A 14,837-nucleotide genomic window follows, 5' to 3' on the forward strand; every position below is an offset into this window, starting at 1 on the left:
TGTTTCAGAGTAAGAAAAATCTGCGACTAATATATTTGATAATACTTCAGAAAAGAGAGAGCCTAACAATTATCACTGGTACATATGCTTAATTATGTGGCAATTGCAGAGATTGCTAAGACGCACCAAAGCATCCACGTGGCACGCTCTCATCGCTTAAGCCGGCAAAATTCCCTATCAAAATCTTTGGACCAGAACTAAAGAGAGACATGAAAAGGCAAATTGTATATACTAAACACAAGTGCCCCGAAAAGTAGAGAAACCAAAAATCTATTAGTAGAACCAATTCAACCTCTCTATATATGGCTAGCTAGCTCTCTTCTGATCAATTGATGAAAAAAAAACTGAAAATTAATTGTTGAGACAGCGATGCTTTAATTTGTGCTCCACTATACACTTTGACTCAACCCAATTTCGATCAATTAATCAAACTTTTCATCGCCACGCCTCACGCAAGCACGATGGATCTTGCTGGCCACCTCCTCCTTCTTCTCACCCTATAAATACATGCCCAAGCTGCTCACATTCTCATCATCGCATACACACACTTAACTTAGACACGCACAATTAAGCACATTAATTCAGATATCCCCATTCTAGCAAGCTTGCAAAGTTTGCAACCTTGATTTTCCATGGCTTCCTCACACGCCATTGTTGCCGCTATCCTTTGCTTGCTTCTGCTGCAATCGTCGGAGTCGCTTGTTCAGGCTGCTAGGATGATGCCTGCAGGTGATCGTCCACAAGCTCCTGTTGCTAGAACAAGCAGTGCTACTGATACAGCAGCGTCGTCGTCGTCGACCTCGCAAGATTTGCTCCAAGAATTCATGGCGCCGCCGAGGCCGATCGCCGGCAAGCCGGAGATCATCGCCGTCGTCGACATCGCCAAGCGCCGGCGAGCTATCCAGGTGCAGGGATCGGTGCCGAGCCCGGGCATCGGCCATCACTAGCTGATCGATCATCTTCTTCGCCTTCAGTTCAGCTGCATGAGTAGAGTTCTTGCATATATATACATTAATTACACACATATTTGTCTCAAATATACATATTAAATAGTCGCTATCTAGCTAGCTTAGCTTGCTAGAGGCAGCTTTGATTTACATATGATCAAGGTGGATATGTATGTGTATGGATGGAGATGGATGCAGTTCTTAATTTGTTCTGTTTGTATACTGACTTGATTTGTATCTTGTCCTAAAAAAGAAGATATTTACACAATTATATATTATATCAAACACTTGTATACGATAATGAGTGAATGGATATATATAAATGAATTTTCTGCATGCAAGTCTTGATGTTTGGATGTTTTCCCATTGGTACCATCAAGGGGTCCCTTTGAAAAATGAAATTGAGTGTGTGAAGTAACCAACTGATCGATTAGATTAGCCAAGAAATTAAGGCAACAAAGCACTCCTAATTTAGAATTTAGCAGGGTTACTTAACTGAACTTGCACCAACTTGATAGCCTTGTTGTTACGTCTTGTTGCGTGCATTGCTCATAATTCGTTGTGATCATACATATATAAAACGATCGAGTTCATGAGTTAGCTAGCGATCGCACCAACGTGATGACATGACAAACGACGACGTCCTAGCTGCCGGATCAACAATCTAATGAACTCACCAAAAACAAGATTGTTTGGCAGTCCAATTTTGGACATATATTGGAGAAGTATATTTATATAGTGTCACATATATTGGTTGCGGCAATCATGTGTGCTAATAAAATTGACTATATATGAATTTGATTATTATTGCCTTTCTCAATCTTGCCCGTTTAGTTCAAGTCATGTGCAATTGCGTGCTGCATGTTGGGAATGAATTGAAGATGCTATAAATTTGGATCACCTGATCATGAAACCAGCTAGCCATCGACTATATGTATATATAGATGGTCTAACTCAAAAATATGTTTGTATTATATTGGTGGTCAATTAATTTAATGTGTCAACTTCTGAAGCAACACGCATGCATGAAATTCACACATATATAATATATGCAACAAGTGACCTAATTTAAGCACCATCATCATATCGATCCCATGACCAACTTAATTACAGCTATATATAATTATTGTTAGGCTCATTCCAAAATGAGACATTTTCAATTTATTCAAGTATAAGTTTCCATAATTATAAGGACATCTTTTCGGTTTTTATATAACTGATTCACTTCTTTACTGTCTCTCATGATCAACCATTGCATGCTGATGTAATCACACTACATCTACTAGTTAGTTAAGATTGTGAAACAGTTCCAAAAAGATATAATAGCATGCAAAACTAAAGTGATAATATTATTAGCTCAGACAAAACTATGCATACATATATCTGAGTTGCCAGACATATATAATTAAAAAAACATAGAATGGAAATAATAACATTACTCCAGTGAAAAGTAACAATATAGCAGCAGCAGGAGGATGAGGAATGATTAATTAATTTGATGACATATTGTGTGGAATTATTAGAGACAAATTAACCTATAGGATGCTTGGAATCCTTGAGAAGAAACAAATATCATAGGCATGCACATCCTCCTTGGGTGAATCCTATGTGCATCTATGCATGCCATGATCAAAGATCAAATTCAGTCTCACATGCATATATATATATATATATATATATATATATATATATATATATATATATATATATATATATATATATATATATATATATATATATATATATATATATATATATATATATATATATATATATATATATATATATATATCTACTATTATAAAAATTGAAGATGTTTTTGTCGGTATTTTGGTACGTCATCGTATTTGAGTCGGTTTCTAAGTTCTTTCACTTTTGGAAATAGAGATATGTGTATGATGCGGATTTTAAGTTCGTTTGCTTTTAGAAATACAAAAGAAGTCGTATAAAAAATTTCTTTGAAAAAACTTGCATGCTAACTTGAGATGAAAGTTGGACTCCTAATTGAAGCTCATGATTTTCTAAAAAAAATCGAAGTGAATTCCCACAGTGAATTTCATCCTAGATAAACCGTATAACAGTAATAAGATTAAAATAGCATTCACCGTTGCAACGCACGGGTATTTTTTCTAGTATGAAGATAAAATGCATGATATATATACCCTACTTACCCTTCATATATTAGTTGAATATACAAATAATAAATAGTTCCCTGCTCTCAACTTAATTAGTTAGTTGGTTTTATTACCCCTAACTAGCCAATGATATAAGAAAATTAATGTACAGAATTGAAGCAAATCACCTGTATCAGTCTTGGAATAGCTTCTAGCCAATTATGCGTGGTCAAAAGTGGTATGAAAAATTGATCACTACTTAGTACAAGAGTTCAATTGCCAAGGCGCGTACAAATTAATATGCACGTACCTGAGATATCACTATCTATCAATCATAGTAACCCAAATAACTCGAGCCGTCCAAATTGGCAGCCAATTGCCAGGTTTCAGCTTCACATGCTCTTCACCATATTCTATATAAAGTGCCTTTTTTGCATGCATCATCCTCTGCCACATTTAGCTTAATTGGCCGACAATACGCATTAATCTCCATTTTTTCTTAGAACATGTACAATAGCAGGCCATAAGCCAGCTATAAACCCATTTCAAAGAGATAAAAGAGGAAAAAGAAGGGCAGCGGGCTACAAATTTATAGTCAGCTGCACCACGGACTCTAAGGTACATGTATGTATGACAGGTGAGACCAGATATTAATTATGCAGTATATGTTTATAGGTAACTATTGTATAAATTATCTATTAAATTGACTATAGATGATTTGGAGCCAGCAGTTGACTATATTATTAAACTTTCTCTTATTAGATCGATCGATCGGCCATTTAACTAATTCAAGCAACACGGACGAGGGACGAGGGGCCTAGCTAGTGTTTGTTGGGATTTTATTTTATTTTATCTTGTTAGGACGACTAGTGGTACAGATTTCTTTCGTATATATATTTGACCACAATTAAGTAGTTACTACTTACTACTTCCTCCGGTCAAAAAACATGTCATTAGAGATATTTCAAGTCAAGGAATAAAAACTTTATGCAAAACTTTAAGCACTAGTATCATGTTAATAGTTTCAGATATCGATCGTCTGAAAATAATCAGATATTGTAGATTCACCTCAAATTTAAAGTGCTTTCGCAGTATTGTAGTTTTGTCATTTTTTTTAATTCTAGCAACAGAAATAAAATTTACATTGTTTTAAAAATACAGACACATGCACTCATATAAATGTATATATTTATCTCTATGAATGTACATACGTACGTGTAAAACCACCTTCGAAGATTGGCCAACATAACTTATCGGTGGATACATCGTCTACTATTAATAGAATAATTAGTCGTACATACGAGAACAAGTGTCTGATTTGGAACTTAAATGATATGTTTCATCATAATGAACCTTACCAATTGAGCTATATATGCTCAATTCAAAAGAAAATATATATTTTGGAGTCCAGTGTCTTTTAACCGGAGGAAGCAATTCTCTTGATAATTTTATTTCTTCTTTTATGTTTTGTTGGGACGTTGCTAACCGTCGGAGGTGGAAATTAATTAGTGTGCTTTTCCTTGGAGAGTCGGCGTGCTTACGTAGCTGATGATTAAAAGGTGTCTTTTCCAAAACCACGCTTGTACTGTTAAACTTTTAGGTTACATATGCTTATGAACCGTAACATGGTTGACACGTGTGCATGGCATCCCAAAGCAAAACCCCCCTTTGTCACACCACAAAAACCAGTGGCCACTAGTATTTTTATTTTGTTCTCAGATCAAACTCCACTAAATGCTGGATAAAAGTTGGCAAGGAATTCATTATTGTTTCAGTTGATGCAATGGGTGCTCTTGATTTTTTTTTCTTGCTAATTTTGTTCTCTGGCTAGCTAGGTCGGTTATGACAACATAACTTTTTGCTTTTCAAATTGAAAACAAATGCAGATAGAATTAACAAATTAAAGCACCAACGGACGATCGTGCTTTCCATGTATAACAAAGAATTGATTTCTATACACACGAGGTCTTACGGTTTTGCTAATCAAAGCGCGCGCCAGATCCACCCCTCCACCCGCCACCTGTCCTTTTCCTTTTTAGCGATTTTTTTCTCGGCATTGCTTTTTTTTGCGCAATTTTTTCCCTATTGGCCTCCCTCCCCTCGGTGTATTTTTCATCTTTTTCATATACTTTTTAATTTTTTTAAATTTGAAAGTTTTCAAATCTGAGTTGAAAGTTTTTAAATCTCGAGTTGAAAGTTTTCAAATCTGAGTTGAAAGTTTTCAAATCTCGAGTTGAAAGTTTTTAAAATTTGAGTTCAAAGCTTAAATCTTAAGTTAAAAGTTTTCAAATGTAACTTAAATTTTTTCAATCTATTAGTACGAAAAAATCTCCTAAGAAAATAAAAATTATTTTCTTAATTACAGTCATTATCCTTAACTAATAAAGTTAGTTACGCTACCGCGTCCTTCTAGGAACCGTGCATGCTAGTTATGCTCGCGGCGCATACGCGCGCGCTAAGAACGCCCGACTTTAATATTCCAAATTAGTGTCCAAACATCCGATGTGAAGTTTAGTCCCTGGATCTAAACTACCCCTAACTTTAGTGCTAGGATATAACCGGTACTGATGGTCTTCAGAAGGCGTCAAAGTCTGGTAGGACTTTTTAGGAGAGAATATCAAGGTATACAGAAGAGTGTCATGCTACCGATGCTACCAACCCTTAAAAATATATTTGAAAGTCATAAAAAATATAAAAAAAATTCTGAGATGTGCAACACCATGGAATGTAATATCACACAAAAAAAATCAACTCAAAATTCGATGTAAACGTAAAGAAAAAAAAACAAATCTGTTGTTAATAGCGATGTGAACTATTTGCGCACTATTCGCAGCACGAATTTGTCTTTTTTTTTCCTTAACGTTTACAACTTTTGAGTTGATTTTTTTTTTGTGATACTACATTCCATGGTGTTGCACATCTCATAATTTTTTCATATTTTTTGAGACTTTTAAATGTATTTTTAAGTGTTGGTAGCACCGGTAGCATGACACTATTTGGTTGCACCTGGTATTCTCCGACTTTTTTGTGCTAGTTCGAAAGCGTTACAGGACCACGAGATATATAGGTTGAGGGGGGGAAATCCTCCATCAATATTGGTAGCTTCAATGTTGAAAAAAAATATTGGTAGCTTTGTTAATTTCAACCGGTACAGATAAGAGACAATTTACATGTTTTGTGTAGTAATGGATAGTCCTTACTGGTACTATCATAAATAAAAACGATTATTTAAATTATTGATGTATGAATTCTACTAGAAAAATTACTCTACTTATATGTAGATAAAGATAAAAATTCAAATTAATTCTACTGCGCGTAGAGATTACGGTAAAAATAGTTCCGTATACATATAGTCAGGCGGATTCCTAGTCAGGCTCTCCTTGGCATGGTGAGCTAACTAGGCCCAATATCCCTTTCATTGGAAGGATGCAATTTGGCCCGATCGAGCAATGAAAGCAACCGCTCTGTCCTTCAAAGAGAAACATTGAAGAAGGTTAAGCTTCTTTGCATGAAGGCGTGAGGGAACCAAGGAGATGGGCCGGGAGAAGAATATATAGCTGAGATATATTGAATTTTTTTCATTTTTAAATTTTAATTTTTTAATATTTACAGAAATATTGTACCGGTGAAAATATTTACAGAAGTAGACCCAGGGTGATGTGAGGGATGGACAAGATGAAAAAAAGACTAGAAAAGTGCATTTTTGGCAAGGCGAAAATTACATTTACCCCCTTGCAGCCCTTACAGAGAGCGACAAGGGACCTCAGTGCAAAATGCGCACACCTTGCCGCCCTCCACTTGTGCGGCAGGGGTCATTTTTGTAAATATTTTGAATGGTATAATATTTTTTAAATATTAAAAACTAAAAATTTAAAAATGAAAAAAATTCGAGATATATTCAGTGAGCTCCGGATGTAGGACAATTTTTATAGGGGGCATTTAACTATTTGGCAAAGTGGCAAATAGTTAAATATCGTCAATCTGGTAATAGAATCAAACTGACTTACTTATGTACACCAAATTTCCACAGTGTAATGCCTCCCGAAGAGATTATCTAGGAAATCAATATATCCTACACAGTTAGAAATAGAAACTTGATATGCATTGAGCCACATTCTCTTAAATAATAGTAACGTTTGGATTGGGAAAATGGAAACTGTTGTTCGGAAATTCTTTCGGAAACTTTTGGAAACATAAATGAATTGGAATTTTTTTTCTCGGAAACAAAAACAAATATCATAAGGTTATTATCCGTCGGAAACTTTTTGGAAACGAATTCAAATTTTTTTTCTAGGAATCAGAAACAATATTTCTCATATACAACTATTAGCTTCAGCTTTCTCTACTTTAATGTTTAGAGTTATGCCGTGTATTGAGGTGTTTGATTAAATGGAGACATTATTTTAGTCTAGTACTTTAGATTTTTTTTTTCATAATGACTATTTTTTTATTTTTGTTTGACTATGCCGTACTACTTATATTACAGTTATAGATGAATATAGTTCTTTTTTCTTAAGAAAGTAAAGTGTATAACTAGTTGTATTGTTATTAACTGATAAATAATAGAAATACATATTTATTGTTTTATAAAAAAAGTTATTGAGCTATGTATCTTCGTTGATTTGAGAAGTTCAATTTAAAGACTTTTTATATTTAGATAAATATCCGTTGTCGTATTCGCTCTGGTTTCGAATTTGATAATATTCATTTCCGTTTTCATATCCGAGGTTTTTTATTCTGATTCCGATTAAAGAAATGAAAACAGATACATATTTCGAACAGCTTGCTTCCCATCTCCGAGCGCTTGCATATGCTCTTTTCCACACATGGACGGTGTGGACTAAAGTTCACTGGACTTGGAATGCATGAATTTCTTCTAGAGCAACACAGATGCATGAGTTTAAATTTCTGTTGACCTGAATCTTTCTTTATCCAACGGCACTACTCTAAAATTTTCTTATTTAACAGAGAACACGAATGAATCGTCCTGACCACATGAAAGTTTTGGACTTTTGGTCCAATAGAACACTATTATCTACAAATTTCTCCTTACATTTTATACTGATGCGGTGATCCAATTTTTTTAAAAAAAATCTCTAAATTAACATTTCAGCACGTGTAAAAAAATTCTCTAAATTAACATTTGAGCACGAGTAGTAAAAAAATATCTGAGATATCCTAATATACGTAAAATTTGAGACATGTAATTTTGTTTTTACAGCATGAGTATAAAACTGAGCTGTATGCAAAATGTGATACCAAAACTTGAAATACGGCCTGATGGTAAAAAAAAAGTTCAAATTTCTACGAAAACGTTTTAAACATTAAAAGGAAAATCTTTGCGGCGAGCCGGCGACTCCTCGCCGCCGCCGCCCTTCAGGAATGCTGATGGGCGATCGATCGCTATGGGGATGGGGTAGCGATCGATCCCCTCCTCCCTCCCTCCCTCCACCCCTCCACATGGTTTCCTTTTTTGGCACCGCATTACTTTTCTATTTTAGTAATTTATACACCTAAAGTTTATACATCTCAAGTTTACACATCTAAAGTTTAGAGACCAAAAGTTTATAAGTCAAAAGTTTATATATCCGATTCAAATTTAAATTTGAATTCAAATATTTTTTTATATATAGTATTTCTATACATCTAAAGTTTACACACCTAAAGTTTATACACTTAAAGTTTATAGACCTAAAGTTTATAAGTCAAAAGTTTACATACCCGTTTCAAATTTGAATTTGGATTATATCCGATTCAAATTTGAATTTGAATTCAAATATTTTCTATATATAGTATTTCTATACATCTAAAGTTTATACACCTAAACTTTATAGACTCAAAGTTTATAAGTCAAAAGTTTACATATCCGATTCAAATTTGAATTTAAATATTTTCTATATATAGTATTTCTATACATCTAAAAGTTTATACACCTAAAGTTTATAGACCCAAAGTTTATAAGTCAAAAGTTTACATACCCGATTCAAATTTGAATTTGAATTCAAATTTTTTATATATAGTATTTCTATACATAAATTTTTCTAACTTTTGTTTTTTTAAAATAATTTTGTGTGGTTTACTATAATAGGAAAGAAGGGGAGGAGGAAGGAGGGAGAAGAGGGAGGAGTATAGGGTAGGGGGGAGGGGGGCCGAACTGATCGCCCATTAGAAGGGCCCGCCGCCCTTGCCCCACTGGCCACCAGCCACGCCGCCCCGCTTGCCCGCGCCTCCCCTCCACCGTCCCCGCCGCCTCGCCTAACCCTATCGACGGATCGGTGGCGTGATGGCGTCGCATCTCCCCGCCGCCGTGTTATCTTCCCCTATCCAGAATCGAGTTTTTGAGCACCCACCCTGCTCTGTTCCCCGCTGGCGACTGCGACCCCCCCGCATCTCCTCTCTTCTCGTCGGCCCTGTCCCCAGATATCGCGGTTCGATTCGTTCCTTTCTTCATCTTTCCTATATTTGTTTGGATGAATTTTATTTTTTTTATACGCGAGTGAATTTTTCAGTTATAATAATAATCCGAATGTCGCTTCTATTTTTGGCATCGATCTAAGAAACAGTTAGGCCTTGTTTAGTTCGCGTAAAAAAAAAATTTTGGGTGTTACATCAGACGTTTGACCGGATGTCGGAAGGGGTTTTCAGACACGAATAAAAAAACTAATTTCATAACTCGCCTGGAAACCGAGAGATTAAATCTTTTGAGCGTAATTAATCCATCATTAGCACATATAGGTTACTGTAGCACTTATGGCTAATCATAAACTAATTAGGCTCAAAAGATTCATTTCCATGCAAACGATGTGACGTTTTTAGAAAAAAAAAATTGGGGACTAAACCGGGCCTTAGGTTCTTTTGATATGTGGCAAAAACGAACTTTCTTCGAATCTGTTAATCTTAGAGGGCTGAATTGGGTGTTGAGGAGCCAAAAGAAGGGCATTGGAGGAAAGAGATGGGCTGCAGAAATGAGAAGAAGAACAAGGGTAGCGATGGTGACATCGACGGTTTGGATGATTGTTCTGGACTTCTGGTATGGCAGCTGGTGCCTAGGTGCAGGTTAAGCCTTCAGGACTGATGGTGCAGCAGTGCATCTCGGAGGCTCGGATTATGTTGAGGGTGATGCGAGCAAACGTGACATGAAGAATGACATGAAGTTGATGAAGAAGAAAGAGGGAAAAGCTGCGATTACTGGAATTGATCAGGTACTTAATTATCTCCCAATGAAAATGTAGGCTTGGAGCACACAGAGATGGACTAAGTCGAAGAAGAGAAAATGGAAGCGTGCGGACGGTGAGCCTCTGCTGCAGAAGGATTCGCCGATGATCAAATTATGACAAATAGAAACAAAGGAGAGTTCCGTTAAGATGGAATAGGGCAATCAAGTTAACATGTCTAAGATGGGGGCGGATATTGAGAGAAACGAGAAGAGAAGAAATGAAAACGATGAGTTTAATCCTGACTTATGCCATGGTACACTGACTGGAGGAGATGAGGCTGCTGGTGGTGATAAGAATGGCAAGAAAAGAAGAGCAAGGAAGGGGACAGTGGAGGGGAAAGTGAAAAATAAATGGCTGCTCGGTCCAAGGACAAGGTTAGACAGGTGAGCTTCGCTGATGCTGTGGAGGTGTTTAGCAAAGCATCAATGGTGGTGATTGGTGAAGATGAAGAGAATGACAAGAGTGCTGAATCCGAAGTTGTGCATGGACAAAACGTTTTCACCAGAAGAAAATGTGACCCTGATTGAAAGAATTACGCAGAGGTCTCCTCTCTTTTTCTTTCCTCTTGAGTTTAGTACCTGAATACATGAGCAGTGACGAGCACCATATAAAACTAAATGGGAGCTATGCCTCTGACTCACAGTATAAGGGAAAGCAGACTGCTTTTTATTAGTGAACTATTTTTGGAATGACCTATACAAATCAATTTCTTTTCATAAAATGATGCACAAATAAAATGTTTAGAAGCATGAATACCAGTCCTCAAACATATCTTGTATATTCAGGATGACAAATGCTAGGATTATGTTTTGTGAAAGGCTCCTGTATTAAGAACTGTTATTATGACACAGTCATGTTGAAAAGAATGTCTTGGATATTGTTGGGACATGAATTTGGAAAGAGTGAGGTCCATACAATAGACACTTGGAGAATATTTTTTGAGGGAAACACTTGGAGAAGATTAAAACCTAAAAACTTGAAATCAGGTGTTGATCACTGCAACTCTTCCTTTTGAAGTGAAATATTTTTTCACCACATGCTTTGGGTTTTTACTTTTAAAAGGCTGTTTTGATTATTGGATAACTTGTTCTGTTTTTCTGTGCATTCTTCCAGAATGGCTTTTCCCTCATAATTCATGCCACTTTGCTGAATTGGTTATTATGCCAGAAATGGTTTGCATTAGCTGCAGGTTGACTCTGTACTGTAGTTTTAAAACTTATATCATCTGTAGCACTTTGTGAGAAGAGGAAATTGGACTGAAGGGTACCTGTAGTTAGGACTACCTAATTTGAAACTTATATTACCAGGAGTGCAGGTGTGGCAAACATAACTTGTACAAACCTCCAGTAAAGTAGTGTTGGCACAAATCCCATATTGTTTTTTTTTTGGGCTAACCCTGAACTTACTGGAAACTATTTGCAAAAATTTCAAACAATACAGTGGTAAGTATGGAATTGTTTTTTGTACATGATTTTCATTGCCAGTTGCGTGATCTTGTGTTTCAGTTCAATGCAAATACAGTTCACAGTAAGTTCTGAAGGGTGCACTAATTATATTTTAGGTAAAAGATCTTTGCTATGCAAATGAGATTTGATCCTTGTGTTTTGTATCAAATGCAATATAATTATATAAAAATAAGTTATATTCATGGCTCATAATTTTTTACTGTATTGTGCTTTCAGGGCAATGGACTAAGCACAAGTACCAAAACCTGTTTGACTTGGTGAAGTTGGACTTGCAGGTAAAAGCTTATCAAAATTATGATGCTGGTAATCGTCAGGTATGCTATTTACCCATTTTTGTTTATGTATGTATTGCTAGACAGCTTTGACATTTTTAGAACTATTCATATTAATTCTTTTTAAAAGGATACTCATATTGTATGTTTCACTCTAGCTTTCATATTTCCCACTGCTTGTTATTATCGCTTCCCATTATTCCTTGTTATGAAGTGATCTACTTGCTTTCTGGGACAGTTCAGATACAACATTGTCTGGGAGGATATTAGTGAGAAATTGACAACCCGAAATCGCAAGAATTGCTGCATTAAGTGGTTAGTACTAAGCTACATCCAAGCTTCCTACTGTGTTCTAAAAACATAAGTACATTCCAATAATTTATTTATGTTTTCTTCTCCCAGTTGATTTCAGACAGAAGTGCAGTGATCGTATCATTATCCATGTATTTCATCGGATTTGTCCATACAATAATAATACTTACAGTGTCCTCAAAATGGGAAAAGTACATGCATTTTGGTTATTTTAGGTGATAAAAGTTGATAGGCTCGGTCTCCGTACCATAGTAATCTATACCTATATTTAAAAAATATGTAAGTATTCCGTATTTCTTTTTTCGCCCTCTTTTTCTTTTTTTCCGTCATTTTTTCCTCCTTTTTTTTTGCCATCCACTTTTTTCTTGCTGTTTCTTCGCTATTCGGCGCGCCCTTTTTGGTCATTTTTCTCTTTTTTTTCATCCGCTTTTTTGCCGATATTTTTAAGTTGCTGTTTTTTTTCACGCGTTTTTTCAGTTTTTTTCATCCGCTATTTTTTGCATGGTTTTTTTCGTCCTTTTTTTTTCTTTCATCCGCTTTTTCGCTATTTTTTTACGTCATATTTTTTTGGCACGTGGTAAGAATTCAGTTTTTTTTTATCCACTTGGTTTTTTTTCCTGTCATCGGGATTTAATCTTCAACAGCCATCCAGGCCGAATCCTAGCGTCGCTGCCACGTTAATCTGCCTCCCCATTCGTTTCCTTCTTCAATTTATTTGCAAAAATTGATTCTGCACTACTTGGTCATCATTTTCTCCTTCATTTTCTATTATTATTTGGTTTTACTTCACCGGATTTAATCTCCATTTTAACAATCGCCGTTTTTGTCCCATGTTTTACGGAATAAAACCGGGAAGAGAAGATCGAGTGGATAAAAACCCTCAACCATTAATTTTGGTGATGGGAGGATCGAGAAAGATTCGACCGGATTTGATGGGAGGATCAGCTCCTGCATCGTAGGCACTTCAGACGGCTGTTAGTTGTGCGAGCTAGACCTACAGCTCCACTTATGGGTTTAGCTGGCTTAAAAGGAAGAAAGTAATGGGTTTGTAGTCGAAAACCATCGAAAACCAAGGAAGTAGTGTAATGCATAGCGATAAAAACGGTTTTACCCGTTGCTTCGCACGGGCATTATTTCTAGTATGAGAAATAAACAACTATGGTTCTATAATACATGATTATATTTTTCCTATTTTCTTGGACCCTTTTGTAATATTCATAATCTTTTCGATTCTGTTGCTCCAACTCATGTTCTCTACTGTCATTGGATTCATTGCCTATATGGCTGTCTGGCCTACCATCGCCGTTCCTGCCTGCTGGTCTACTGTTATGCACATCAGATTGATTGGCCAACTCAACAACAACAGTGTTGCCCACAGGAAAAATCTTTAACAGAACTTTAATTAATCCAATCGCATGCTTTGTACAGCTAAAGTTTGCATACATCTTCTGCTTCTATATGAATATGCTATCAATATATTCTGCACTTTCAGATACTTCGGATTAGCATCACCTCGGGTTCAGAAAGGACTCTGGGCAGATACTAATGACTATCGATTTCGTAGAAGCGTAAGTTGTACAGATTTTACCAATTTTATTGTTCTTTTCAAAATTTAAAGGCATGTCATTTATGCATGGGAGTTCTAAAATATTACTTGTTTCAGTTTCAATAATTGACAGATTGGTACAGAGCATATCCCAGATTGGCTGTATGGTGAGCAAAATGGATAGATGGTATTGCCTGTCTAATAATTAGTACATCTTTGTTCACTGCAAAATGCAAATTTTAGTTTTTCTGTTTTAATAATTGACACTTTTTTGCATACATCTTTCTTGATTTGATAACATACCATTTCTTGATTCTGTTTTGGGCTTGCCTGAGGGCTAAAGTTTCAAACCCACTTAAATATATTGTTCTGTACACCCTTTTTCCCCTTCAATAATTGAAATTGTAGATCAATTTCCGGTACTGCAAATGTATGAAGTTCATTTATCTGCACGCTTTGTCCTTGTACTATGGGGATGCACTAGCTTGTTACCTGAAACTAGTCACCAAAAAATTGATTTATTATAGGTAGATTATTACATGACTATGAAAGCCAGTGTATATGCTTTACTAATTTTTTTTAAAAAAATATAATTGACGAAGGCATATCATCTTTACAATCTTAATTCTTTTCGTAATGCATGTGGCTATGTATCAATTTTTTTAAACAATTTCTGTAGCAACCTGCTTTTAATAAGCAACATGGTAAAAGTTAAAAGAATAAATGTCGGTGTAGTGTTAGCATGGGTATATTAGGGCATGTACAAAGCTAGAGTCAGATATAAGCTCTACGTTATCTAGAGACTAGCATCCTACAACAGTTAGAGACAATATGGTCTCTAATCATTAATGTATCAAAATACTTTTTCTTACTTTTGTTTTCTTTCTTTAACCATCATGCAACAAAATTTGCTCTAATAAATGCTAAGAGTCGACTCTGAGCTGTTGTCATGCATAACAACCA

At 35.7% G+C, this 14,837-nt stretch overlaps 1 protein-coding gene across 6 annotated transcripts; it reads left to right on the plus strand.

Annotated features, from left to right (window-relative positions):
- Positions 1–9,171: 9,171 nt before the first annotated feature.
- LOC4338074 (uncharacterized) lies at positions 9,172–14,326 on the plus strand. 6 transcript variants are annotated; one of them, XR_010741701.1, is made up of 5 exons: positions 9,172–9,489; positions 11,961–12,058; positions 12,255–12,331; positions 13,821–13,896; positions 13,992–14,326. XR_010741701.1 is itself a non-coding variant. In XM_015782696.3 (4 exons), coding segments are annotated over exons 1-4 (321 nt in total). In that variant the 5' UTR covers positions 9,172–9,344; the 3' UTR covers positions 13,669–13,808. The 6 variants fall into 6 exon arrangements, 2 of the variants coding, with proteins under 2 accessions (XP_015638182.1, XP_015638178.1); XR_010741702.1 differs by having other exon boundaries at positions 12,260–12,331; XR_001545831.3 differs by lacking the exons at positions 13,821–13,896; positions 13,992–14,326 and adding exons at positions 12,419–12,607; positions 13,190–13,519.
- Positions 14,327–14,837: the final 511 nt, after the last annotated feature.

This window comes from Oryza sativa, chromosome 5, assembly GCF_034140825.1.
Source record: "Oryza sativa Japonica Group chromosome 5, ASM3414082v1".
NCBI classification, from domain to species: Eukaryota; Viridiplantae; Streptophyta; class Magnoliopsida; order Poales; family Poaceae; genus Oryza; species Oryza sativa.